The sequence below is a fragment of the Nerophis ophidion genome, linkage group LG11, assembly GCF_033978795.1.
Source record: "Nerophis ophidion isolate RoL-2023_Sa linkage group LG11, RoL_Noph_v1.0, whole genome shotgun sequence".
Lineage (NCBI taxonomy): Eukaryota > Metazoa > Chordata > Actinopteri > Syngnathiformes > Syngnathidae > Nerophis > Nerophis ophidion.
Genome location: NC_084621.1, coordinates 9280083 through 9292134, shown reverse-complemented (window position 1 = coordinate 9292134; position 12052 = coordinate 9280083). Strand labels below are relative to the sequence as shown.

Genomic DNA, 12052 nt, shown 5'->3' with positions numbered 1-12052 from the left:
TTGGTTTTTTTTATAGTAAAACTAAAATATGCAGTATTTAGATGGATATATAGTACTTTATTGATTCAAAGATCAATAATGCAGGACACCATTGATTTTTAATTCTTTAATATTTTTGAGTAATCACAGTGAGTGGGGAACCTTTCGGATCTCAAATATATTTAGTGGGATTTTTTTTTAACTTTTCACTGTGATTACTCAAAAATATTAAACAATTAAAAATCAATGGTGTCCTGCATTATTGATCTTTGAATCAACAAAGTACTATCTATCCATCTAAATACTGCATATTTCAGTTTTACTATAAAAAACAAAGTTGTCTTTGACAGAAAAGCCATAAAACTTTTTGTTTTACTTTATATTAACCTCAAGTTGATATAGAGATGTACTGTAAGCATTAAATAAAAAATAGTAATAATAATTGTACTTATTTTTAACATTTTAGTGACTATGCTCCCCAGGAGCCCTAAGGATTTAAAAAAAAATTCATATATATGAAAAAAATCAATATGGCCCTGCATGCTTACATTTTTCTGTGTACGTCCTTCTGTGGAAAAAGTTTGGACACCCCTGATCTATTAATACTCCCAAAAATCTTGCTGTGAAAAAGGACGCACGCCAGGTTTTTGTGCGTGAGCAAGCTTAATAGATGACGCCCCCCTATGCCTTATTCCACATGAAAAAATGTGCACAAAATTGATGCCTCCTCTCAAATAAACGCCCATTGAGCGCCTGCTTCTCTTTCTCCTTGACTAATATGTGACAGAGAAAATAAGGTACTAACTGCTTTGTTGTCTTCCGTAGCCAATCCATCTTCTCGGCGGTGGCCTACTACATGAAACACCTCGGGGTGAAAACCAGAGCAGTGGACAGTAAAAAGTCCAGAGGAGGCTTCTTCCGCAGACAGCTGGTCAAGGTAAAAGTCTGCATGTAGCGTATTTTTCAGGCTATAAGGCGCACTTAAAGTCCTTTCATTTTCTCAAAAATTGAAGGTGCGGAATATCTCTGGTTGTGCTTGCCGACCTCGATGCAATTTTATTTGGTACATGATGTAATGATAAGTGTGACAAGTAGATGGTAGTCACTAGGGGTGTGGAAAAAAATCGATTCGAATTTGAATTGTGATTCAAACGTTGTGCGATTCAGAATCGATTCTCATTTTTTTTTAAATAGATTTTTTTTTTTTAATCAATCCAACAAAACATAACACAGCAATACCATAACAATGCAATCCAATTCCAAAACCGAACCTGAGCCAGCAACACTCAGAACTGCAATAAACAGAGCAATTGAGAGGAGACACAAACACCACACAGAACAAACCAAAAGTAGTGAAACAAAAACGAATATTATCAACAACAGTATCAATATTAGTTATCATTTCAGCATAGCAGTGATTAAAAATCCCATATTGACTTATTGCTGTCAACTGAGTTTCATTTTTTTTTAACGATTTCTGCTGGTGGTGTGTCTCCGGATTTTTCCAACGAAAAAAATGTGCCTTCAATCCAATCCAATCCACTTTATTTATATAGCACATTTAAACAACAATAACGTTTCCAAAGTGCTGCACAGCCATGTTAAAAACAATTGTAAAAAAAAAATAAAATTAAATAAAAAAAAGTATACATGTATATATGTCCCACTCTCCTTTGTGGAGGGGGTCCGGTCCGATCCGGTGGCCATGTACTGCTTGCCTGTGTATCGGCTGGGGACATCTCTGCGCTGCTGATCCGCCTCCGCTTGGGATGGTTTCCTGCTGGCTCCGCTGTGAACGGGACTCTCGCGACTGTGTTGGATCCATTATGGATTGAACTTTCACAGTATCATGTTAGACCCGCTCGACAGCCATTGCTTTCCTCCTCTCCAAGGTTCTCATAGTCAGCATTGTCACCGACGTCCCACTGGGTGTGAGTTTTCCTTGCCCTTATGTGGGCCTACCGAGGATGTGGTAGTGGTTTGTGCAGCCCTTTGAGACACTATTGATTTAGGGCTATATAAGTAAACATTGATTGATTGATTGATATATATATTATGCTCCACCAATGACTGAATAAAAACAAAAAATAAATAAATATAAAACCAATAAAAACAATATAAAAACAAATATGATTAAAAACTATTTTAAAGGGTAAAATCTATTAAAACAGTAAAATAGAAATCAAAGTGTATAAAAAACACAGAGGACCACACAACTCACGTAGTGTTAAAAGCCAAAGAATAAAAGTGGGTCTTAAGACGAGACTTAAAACACTCCACTGTGGGAGCAGTTTGAACATGGAGGGGCAGAGTGTTCCAGAGAGAAGGACCTGTCTCCCCTGGTCTTAAGTCTGGTCTTGGGCACCACGAGCTGGAGCTGGCTCTCGGACCTCAGAGCGCGCGCAGGTCCGAGATATATTGAGGTGCCAGTCCATGTAAAGATTTAAAAACAAACAGCAATGTTTTAAAATCAATTCTAAAATGAACAGGGAGCCAGTGCAAACTCTGAAGAATTGGGGTTATATGCTGGCCTTTCCTGGCCCCTGTTAAAAGTCCTGCTGCCGCGTTCTGGACTAACTGCAACCGGGAGAGAGCTTTTTGGCTAATGCCAGCATAAAGTGCATTGCAGTAGTCCAGGCCACTTGAAATAAAAGCATGCACCACTTGTTCAAAAAGGTTAAACGATAAAAACGGTTTAACCTTTACTAAAAGACGAAGGTGATAAAAACGCGATTTTTAAACGCCATTGACTTGTTTCGGCCATGTACTGCTTGCCTGTGTATCGGCTGGGGACATCTCTGCGATGCTGATCCGCCTCCGCTTGGGATGGTTTCCTGCTGGCTCCGCTGTGAGCGGGACTCTCGCTGCTGTGTTGGATCCATTATGGATTGAACTTTCACAGTATCATGTTAGACCCGCTCGACATCCATTGCTTTCCTCCTCTCCAAGGTTCTCATAGTCATCATTGTCACCGACGTCCCACTGGGTGTGAGTTTTCCTTGCCCTTATGTGGGCCTACCGAGGATGTCGTGGTGGTTTGTGCAGCCCTTTGAGACACTAGTGATTTAGGGCTATATAAGTAAACATTGATTGATTGATTGATTGATTTGTCTAGTTTAAAATGGCTGTCTATAGTGACGCCAAGGCTGGTGACTTTGGGACCCACATAATTTTGCAATGGTCCCAAGTCAGTGAGGGTTAGGGTTAAACTAAAATTTCCGTTTTTCCCTCATTCATTATTAAAAAATTCTGGGCTAACCAAGCCTTGACGTCACATAGACAGTTAAAGTTAAGTTGGCTCAAAAAAGGTTGAAAACCACTGATGTAGACCACAAAGAAATGTTTTGAATAGAGAAAAAAATCCTTTAATGCGCCCTATGGTCCAGAAAATACGCTATTTCCTACTTCTACAGTTTTTTTGATGTTCTCCAATGCATTTGTAACGTGAGATGTTGTCTGCCCTAAGAGTAAGAAGGATGAGTCCACCAAGACCAAGCCCAGGGGGGGCTTTCCAGGCATCCCCAGCTGGATCGCAGGCAACCGTACGTACGCCACAAACACCTGGCCGCCCTCTTTTAGGTCAAGCATTAAGTTGCCAATGACAGTTTGTTGTCCTGCCCTTTCCTGTTACAGCTGAGGTCAAACCTAAAATGGAAGCTGAAGGTACTAGTGTCCCCCTCCCCCCACCCCCCTCACCTGTATTGCATAGAAGAATAGTCAGACCCTACTAATCAAACACAGAAGCATGTCTGCATGTCCTCAATCTCACTACAAGGGATGTGTTTCACTTGATTGAGTGTCTGACTGGTGTTTGGATGTAGTTGGTGTTTCACGCCCCTCAAACCAAACTAACTCCACGGCGCTCTCACACTTTGGTCCGTTGGTGCGTTTGCGCTTGGTCATCTCGCTCAACCTCTTCTGCAGCGGACAAGGAGAAAGGCAGTCAGGAGCGTAAGGGTCCCACGCCCTCCCGAGGATCCTTCGTCGACCCCGTGGCGCCCTCCCTCCCCAGCAGGAAGACGGGATCCAGCGGAGGCTCCACCCCACTGCCGGCGTTAGAAATCACGGACGGCTCCGGCGGCAACGCCAGCATCAGCAACAGCCCTGAGTCTTTGCACCCTGATGGTGAGCATGGTCACAGTTTGAGGAAGGAGCAAATACCTTCTACATACTGTATGTACAGTACCTTATTACCAGCATTTTTGACCCCGGGGCCCAACATTTCCACTCCAATTTTAGCACTAAATTACTAATCTTACGCTTTATTTTAATTATATTCTATAATAATATCCAACTTACAGTTTCCAAATGTGTAAAATGACATGAAAGCATGTGTTAATTACAAATATTAGTATTTATTAAACCAACATAAACATTAGGCTTCAGTCAGGCTGATTACAAAAATAATGACTTACCAAATATTTTATATAAGTAATAAATAACTGACAAAAAATACATTGACATATAATTATGTTGTACTAAAATAAATAAACTAAATAGATGGTGGATATGTTTCTTAACTAAACTGTCAATAAACTAAAAATGCAAAACCTTTAGTAGTGAAGTGAATTATATTTATATAGCGCTTTTCTCTAGTGACTCAAAGCGCTTTACATAGTGAAACCCAATATCTAAGTTACATTTAAAGCAGTGTGGGTGGCACTGGGAGCAGGTGGGTAAAGTGTCTTGCACAACGGCAGTGACTAGGACGGCGGAGGCGGGAATCGAACCTGCAACCCTCAAGTTGCTGGCACGGCCGCTCTACCAACCAAGCTAATATTTTTTGCGCATACGAAACTTCTGTATAATCGTAGCTCCAGACTTCTTCTGTTTGATTGATAATGTCATTATGGCCACATTGGGCCTCGGCATCACGGTGGCAGAGGGGTTAGTGCGTCTGCCTCACAATACGAAGGTCCTGCAGTCCTGGGTTCAAATCCAGGCTCGGGAACTTTCTGTGTAGAGTTTGCATGTTCTCCCCGTGACTGCGTGGGTTCCCTCCGGGTACTCCGGCTTCCTCCCACTTCCAAAGACATGCACCTGGGGATAGGCCCCTCCCACCTCCAAAGACGTGCACCTGGGGATAGGCCCCTCCCACCTCCAAAGACTTGCACCTGGGGATAGGTTGATTGGCAACACTAAATTGGCCCTAGTGTGTGAATGTGAGTGTGAATGTTGTCTGTCTATCTGTGTTGGCCCTGCGATGAGGTGGCGACTTGTCCAGGGTGTACCCTGCCTTCCGCCCAATTATAGCTGAGATAGGCGCCAGCGCCCCCAACGATCCCGAAAGGGAATAAGCGGTAGAAAATGGATGGATGGATGTTAATCACAAATATTAGTATTTATTAAACCAACATAAACATTAGGCTTCAGTCAGGCTGATTAGAAAAATAATGACTTACTAAATATTTTATATAAGTAATAAATAACTGACAAAAAATACATTTCATTATTATTATGTTGCACTAAAATAAATAAACTAAATAGATGGCGGATATGTTTTTTAACTAAACTGTCAATAAACTAAAAATGCAAAACCTTTAGTAGTGAAGTGAATTATATTTATATAGCGCTTTTCTCTAGTGACTCAAAGCGCTTTACATAGTGAAACCCAATATCTAAGTTACATTTAAAGCAGTGTGGGTGGCACTGGGAGCAGGTGGGTAAAGTGTCTTGCCCAAGGACACAACGGCAGTGACTAGGATGGCGGAAGCGGGAATCGAACCTGCAACCCTCGAGTTGCTGGCACGGCCACTCTACCAACCGAGCTAATATTTTTTGCGCATAAGAAACTTCTGTATAATCGTAGCTCCAGACTTCTTCTGTTTGATTGACAATGTCATTATGGAGGTGGCGACTTGTCCAGGGTGTACCCTGCCTTCCGCCCGATTGTAGCTGAGATAGGCGCCAGCGACCCCGAAAGGGAATACGCGGTAGAAAATGGATGGATGGATGGCCACATTGGGCCTCGGCTTCACGGTGTCAGAGGGGTTAGTGCGTCTGCCTCACAATAAGAAGGTCCTGCAGTCCTGGGTTCAAATCCAGGCCCGGGAACTTTCTGTGTAGAGTTTGCATGTTCTCCCCGTGAGTGCGTGGGTTCCCTCCGGGTACTCCGGCTTCCTCCCACTTCCAAAGACATGCACCTGGGGATAGGTTGATTGGCAACACTAGTGTGTGAATGTTGTCTGTCTGTCTGTGTTGGCCCTGCGATGAGGTGGCGACTTGTCCAGGGTGTACCCCGCCTTCCGCCCGATTGTAGCTGAGATAGGCGCCAGCACCCCCCGCGACTCCAAAAGGGAATAAGCGGTGGAAAATGGATGGATGTCTTATTATTATCGGCGGTCACTCGAACGAGTATGACGATCCTCCTGGTAGGGGTGTATCCCTTTTATGGAGGATGCCTGTGTGTGACTTTGTCTTGCGTGGGGAGACTGGTGCACAGACAGCCACCACACGATCCTTGACAGAAATCGGGCCTGGGTCCAGTGGCGTGGAGTCCAAGACGACCGGGGACCCTTTTCTGCTGCAGCCTTCTTCCGCCATCGCAGCCGTTGTGGTAGTTCTTAAATCTACCGTCTTATGCCTGCTCCGCCGTTGAGGTCTTCACCGTATCCCTGGCTAGGGGGCAGTCAAGTACTAGGCCTTTGCCAAGGGACACCTGGGGTAACAGCAGTAAAGGGGTTAACCTCCAAGACCCCATATATATATATATATATACATACACACACATATATACAGTATATACACACACATTGATACATGTATATATACACATATATACATGTATATATATATATATGCATATATATACACATACATAGATATACATGTGTGTATATATATACACGCACTTATACATATACATATATAAACATGTGTATACATACACACGTACACTGTACACACATACACATATATATATATATATATATATATATATATATATATATATATATATATATATATATATATATATATATACGGTAGTTAATTGGACGCTATGTACAAAAGGACACATTCTGATCATTAAATATTCTCCACCAACCAATACACAAAAGACTTTGGCACAAAATAACTCCTTGCCTCAAAAAGAAGAAGCCTTTCTTCAAATAAACACCTGGTACTCATGAGTATTAATATTAGTAAAAAAAAAAAAAAGTATGCTTATAATTGAATTACTTTTTATTGTTTCTATCTGCAGCACTCCGAAAAACAGTTTATCAGGAAAAATTACTAATGATGTTCCATAAATTATGTTTGTAATATTTTCAAAAAGATTCGAATTAGCTGGTTTTTCTCTTCTTTTTTTCAGTTGAATTTTGAATTTTAAAGAGTCGAAATTGAAGCTAAACTATGTTTCAAAATTTTCTTTTTTTTTTCTGTTTTCTTCTCTTTTAAACCTTTCAATTAGGTGTTTTTTTCATCATTTATTCGCAACAAAAAAATGTCCGTAAAAGGAAAAAAAATGTACGACGGAATGACAGACAAAAATGCCCATTTTTATATATATATATATTAATTCTCAAATTAATCTCAATCAGGAAAAATTACTAATGATGTTCCATAAATTATTTTTGTAATTTTTTCAAAAAGATTCGAATTAGCTAGTTTTTCTCTTCTTTTTTGCGGTTGAATTTTGAATTTTAAAGAGTCGAAATTGAAGCTAAACTATGTTTTAAAATTTTCATTTTTTTCCTGTTTTCTCCTCTTTTAAACCGTTCAATTAGGTGTTTTTTTCATCATTTATTCGTTACAAAAAAACATCCGTAAAAGGAAAAAAAATGTACGACGGAATGACAGACAAAAATGCCCATTTTTATATATATATATATATTAATTCTCAAATTAATCTTAACCAGGAAAAATTACTAATGATGTTCCATAAATTATTTTTGTAATATTTTCAAAAAGATTCGAATTAGCTGTTTTTTGTCTTCTTTTTTGCGGTTGAATTTTGAATTTTAAAGAGTCGAAATTGAAGCTAAACTATGTTTTAAAATTTTCATTTTTTTCCTGTTTTCTCCTCTTTTAAACCGTTCAATTAGGTGTTTTTTTCATCATTTATTCGTTACAAAAAAACATCCGTAAAAGGAAAAAAAATGTACGACGGAATGACAGACAAAAATGCCCATTTTTATATATATATATATATTAATTCTCAAATTAATCTCAATCAGGAAAAATTACTAATGATGTTCCATAAATCATTTTTGTAATATTTTCAAAAAGATTCGAATTAGCTGTTTTTTGTCTTCTTTTTTGCGGTTGAAATTTTAATTTTAAATTGTCGAAATTGAAGATAAACTATGTTTCAACATTTAATTTTCTTTTTTTTTTCCTGTTTTCTCCTCTTTTAAACCGTTCAATTAGGTGTTTTTTTCATCATTTATTCGCTACAAAAAAACATCCGTAAAAGGAAAAAAAATGTACGACGGAATGACAGACAAAAATGCCCATTTTTATATATATATATATTAATTCTCAAATTAATCTCAATCAGGAAAAATTACTAATGATGTTCCATAAATTCTTTTTGTAATTTTTTCAAAAAGATTCGAATTAGCTAGTTTTTCTCTTCTTTTTTTCAGTTGAATTTTGAATTTTAAAGAGTGGAAATTGAAGATAAACTATGTTTCAAAATTTTCATTTTTTTCCTGTTTTCTCCTCTTTTAAACCGTTCAATTAGGTGTTTTTTTCATCATTTGTTCGCTACAAAAAAAACATCCGTAAAAGGAAAAAAAATGTACGACGGAATGACAGAAATACCAATTTTTATATATATATAGATTTATTTATTAAAGGTAAATTGAGCAAATTGGCTATTTCTGGCAATTTATTTAAGTGTGTATCAAACTGGTAGCCCTTCGCATTAATCAGTCCCCAAAAAGTAGGTCTTGCTTTCAAAAAGGTTGGTGACCCCTGCTTTAACCTCTTAGGCGGCATAGCTCGGTTGGTAGAGTGGCCGTGCCAGCAACTTGAGGGTTGCAGGTTCGATTCCCGCTTCCGCCATCCTAGTCACTGCCGTTGTGTCCTTGGGCAACAAGACACTTTACCCACCTGCTCCCAGTGCCACCCACACTGCTTTAAATGTAACTTAGATATTGGGTTTCACTATGTAAAGCGCTATGAGTCACTTGAGAAAAGCGCTATATAAATATAATTCACTTCACTTCCTCCTATCTCCAACATTCCAGGTCTTTCTAGCAACCGTTTAGAGCCGCCGGCCTTTTCCGACCGGGGAGACGCGTCCCCCGTCGGTATCGGAGGCTCGCTGGCCGCCGGGGAGCCTTTCTCGACCGGCGACGGCCTCACAGAGGAGACTTTGGAGAAGGACAGGTAAGGGAACGTGAGAAAAGACCGGTCCAATAATCGTGATCAGCCCTGAGGGGGTGGGGAGTCTGGTAAAACTCCACACCCCAGCTGTCTGTCTCTGCTGTGTGCTAGCTTTTTGTCATGCTGTCCACCGCTCGTCGCAAACAAATCCCGGAAATACTGGAAGAAAAGCGACAGAACAGCCCAGCCTTCTTCTCTCTCTCTCTCTCCTTCACACCTTTTTTTCCCCCTCCCTGTCATTTTGTCCCACTTGTGTGTTTGCTGTCCTGATGCCCGTCACGTTTGAAACTGCAGTTTATGTTGCCTGTCTGTGCAACTTGTTCATGCGGAGTGCTACTTTACTACACGGTAGAGAAGGGATTCATGTGGCCCCAATCCTGGGTGGATCTCACGGGAGAGAACGGGGTGGGATGGAAAGAGCCACCCTACATAGTAACTGGCGCTCCGGTCCAAGTTGGAATTACCACATAACTCATTTTAAGATATTCAACAGTCTATTGCCGTTTTGTCACGTTTCATGTGTCAGGTAAAACCATGACGAATGGGCCATATGAATCCTCGTTCTACTGTATATGCAACTAAGGGGTTAATTGTGGATATTATCAGCCCTATTATTCAATCAATCAATCAATGTTTACTTATATAGCCCTAAATCACTAGTGTCTCAAAGGGCTGCACAAACCACAACACAAACCACTACGACATCCTCGGTAGGACCACATAAGGGCAAGGAAAACTCACACCCAGTGGGACGTCGGTAACAATGATGACTATGAGAACCTTGGAGAGGAGGAAAGCAATGGATGTCGAGCGGGTCCAACATGATACTGTGAAAGTTCAATCCATAATGGATCCAACACAGTCGCAAGAGTCCAGTCCAAAGCGGATCCAACACAGCAGCGAGAGTCCCGTCCACAGGAAACCATCCCAAGCGGAGGCGGATCAGCAGCGCAGAGATGTCCCCAGCCGATACACAGGTGAGCAGTACATGGCCACCGGATCGGACCGGACCCCCTCCACAAGGGAGAGTGGGACATAGGAGAAAAAGAAAAGAAGCGGCAGATCAACTGGTCTAAAAAGAAGGTCTATTTAAAGGCTAGAGTATACAAATGAGTTTTAAGGTGAGACTTAAATGCTTCTACTGAGGTAGCATCTCGAACTGTTACCGGGAGGGCATTCCAGAGTACTGGAGCCCGAAATGAAAACGCTCTATAGCCCGCAGACTTTTTTTGGGCTCTAGGAATCACTAATAAGCCGGAGTCTTTTGAAGGCAGATTTCTTGCCGGGACATATGGTGCAATACAATCGGCAAGATAGGATGGAGCTAGACCGTGTTGTATTTGATACGTAAGTAGTAAAACCTAATAATTGCCTCTATTATTATTATTATTATAGAAAATATATTATAATACATGTTCCGTATGAAAAAAATCTAACGTTTTCTTGCGTCTGCACCATCACAACACCGCAGCGCCTCCTAGAGCACTAAAAGTAGTTTTTTGTTGTCGGGATCATGCTTCAATGTAGCCTAGAAAAGATGGTTCATATTATACTTGTGTGCTGCATGTCAACAACATTCGAAAGACCACCAGTTTGACAATAGGATGCCATAAATGTGGAAGTAAATGAGTGTCTCCATGGTAAACACAACACCACATTTAAATAGGGCGGTTTGCACCACATTGCACATATTATCAGTGGCACACACAGTTTTAGTAGATCACAAACAACCCTCCCAATAATAGTACACATAATTTTATAGTTTCAACCGCCATTTAGCGCTTGTTAATTAGTTGGACTCCGCCAAGGCTGTCCTTTGTCACCGATTCTGTTCATAACTTTTATGGGACAGAATTTCTAGGCGCAGTCAAGGCGTTGAGGGGTTCCGGTTTGGTGACCGCAGGATTAGATCTCTGCTTTTTGCAGATGATGTGGTCCTGATGGCTTCTTCTAACCAGGATCTTCAGCTCTCAATGTATCGGTTTGCAGCCGAGTGTGAAGCGACCGGAATGAGAATCAGCACCTCCAAGTCCGAGTCCATGGTTCTCGCCCGGAAAAGGGTGGAGTGCCATCTCCGGGTTGGGGAGGAGACCCTGCCCCAAGTGGAGGAGTTTAAGTACCTAGGAGTCTTGTTCACGAGTGAGGGAAGAGTGGATCGTGAGATCGACAGGCGGATCGGTGCGGCGTCTTCAGTAATGCGAACGTTGTACCGATCCGTTGTGGGGAAGAAGGAGCTAAGCCGGAAGGCAAAACTCTCAATTTACCGGTCGATCTACGTTCCCATCCTCACCTATGGTCATGAGCTTTGGGTCATGAACGAAAGGATAAGATCACGGGTACAAGCGGCCGAAATGAGGCGGGTCTCTCCCTTAGAGATAGGGTGAGAAGCTCTGCCATCCGGGAGGAACTCAAAGTAAAGCCGCTGCTCCTTCCACATGGAGATTAGCCAGATGAGGTGTTTCGGGCATCTGGTCAGGATGCCACCCTAGGGAGGTGTTTAGGGCACGTCCAACCGGTAGGAGGCCAGGGGAAGACCCAGGACACGTTGGGAAGACTATGTCTCCCGGCTGGCCTGGGAACACCTCGGGATCCCCCGGGAAGAGCTAGACGAAGTGACTGGAGAAGAAGGAAGTCTGGGCTTCCCTGCTTAGGCTGTTGCCCCCCGCGACCCGACCTCGGATAAGCGGAAGAAAATGGATGGATGGATAATTAGATCTTAGTAGTAGATCAGGCCCTAAAT

General features: G+C 41.5%; 1 protein-coding gene across 2 annotated transcripts in view; it reads left to right on the top strand.

Annotated features, from left to right (window-relative positions):
- The window catches only part of arhgef1b (Rho guanine nucleotide exchange factor (GEF) 1b), a 155108-nt gene that overhangs the window by 91342 nt on the left and 51714 nt on the right, over positions 1-12052 (top strand). For both annotated transcript variants that reach the window (XM_061915057.1, XM_061915056.1), the window contains exons 9-13: positions 805-916; positions 3446-3521; positions 3613-3642; positions 3904-4104; positions 9174-9315. In XM_061915057.1, the coding sequence (XP_061771041.1) occupies positions 805-916; positions 3446-3521; positions 3613-3642; positions 3904-4104; positions 9174-9315 (561 nt within the window). The remainder of the gene's footprint in view (positions 1-804; positions 917-3445; positions 3522-3612; positions 3643-3903; positions 4105-9173; positions 9316-12052) is intronic.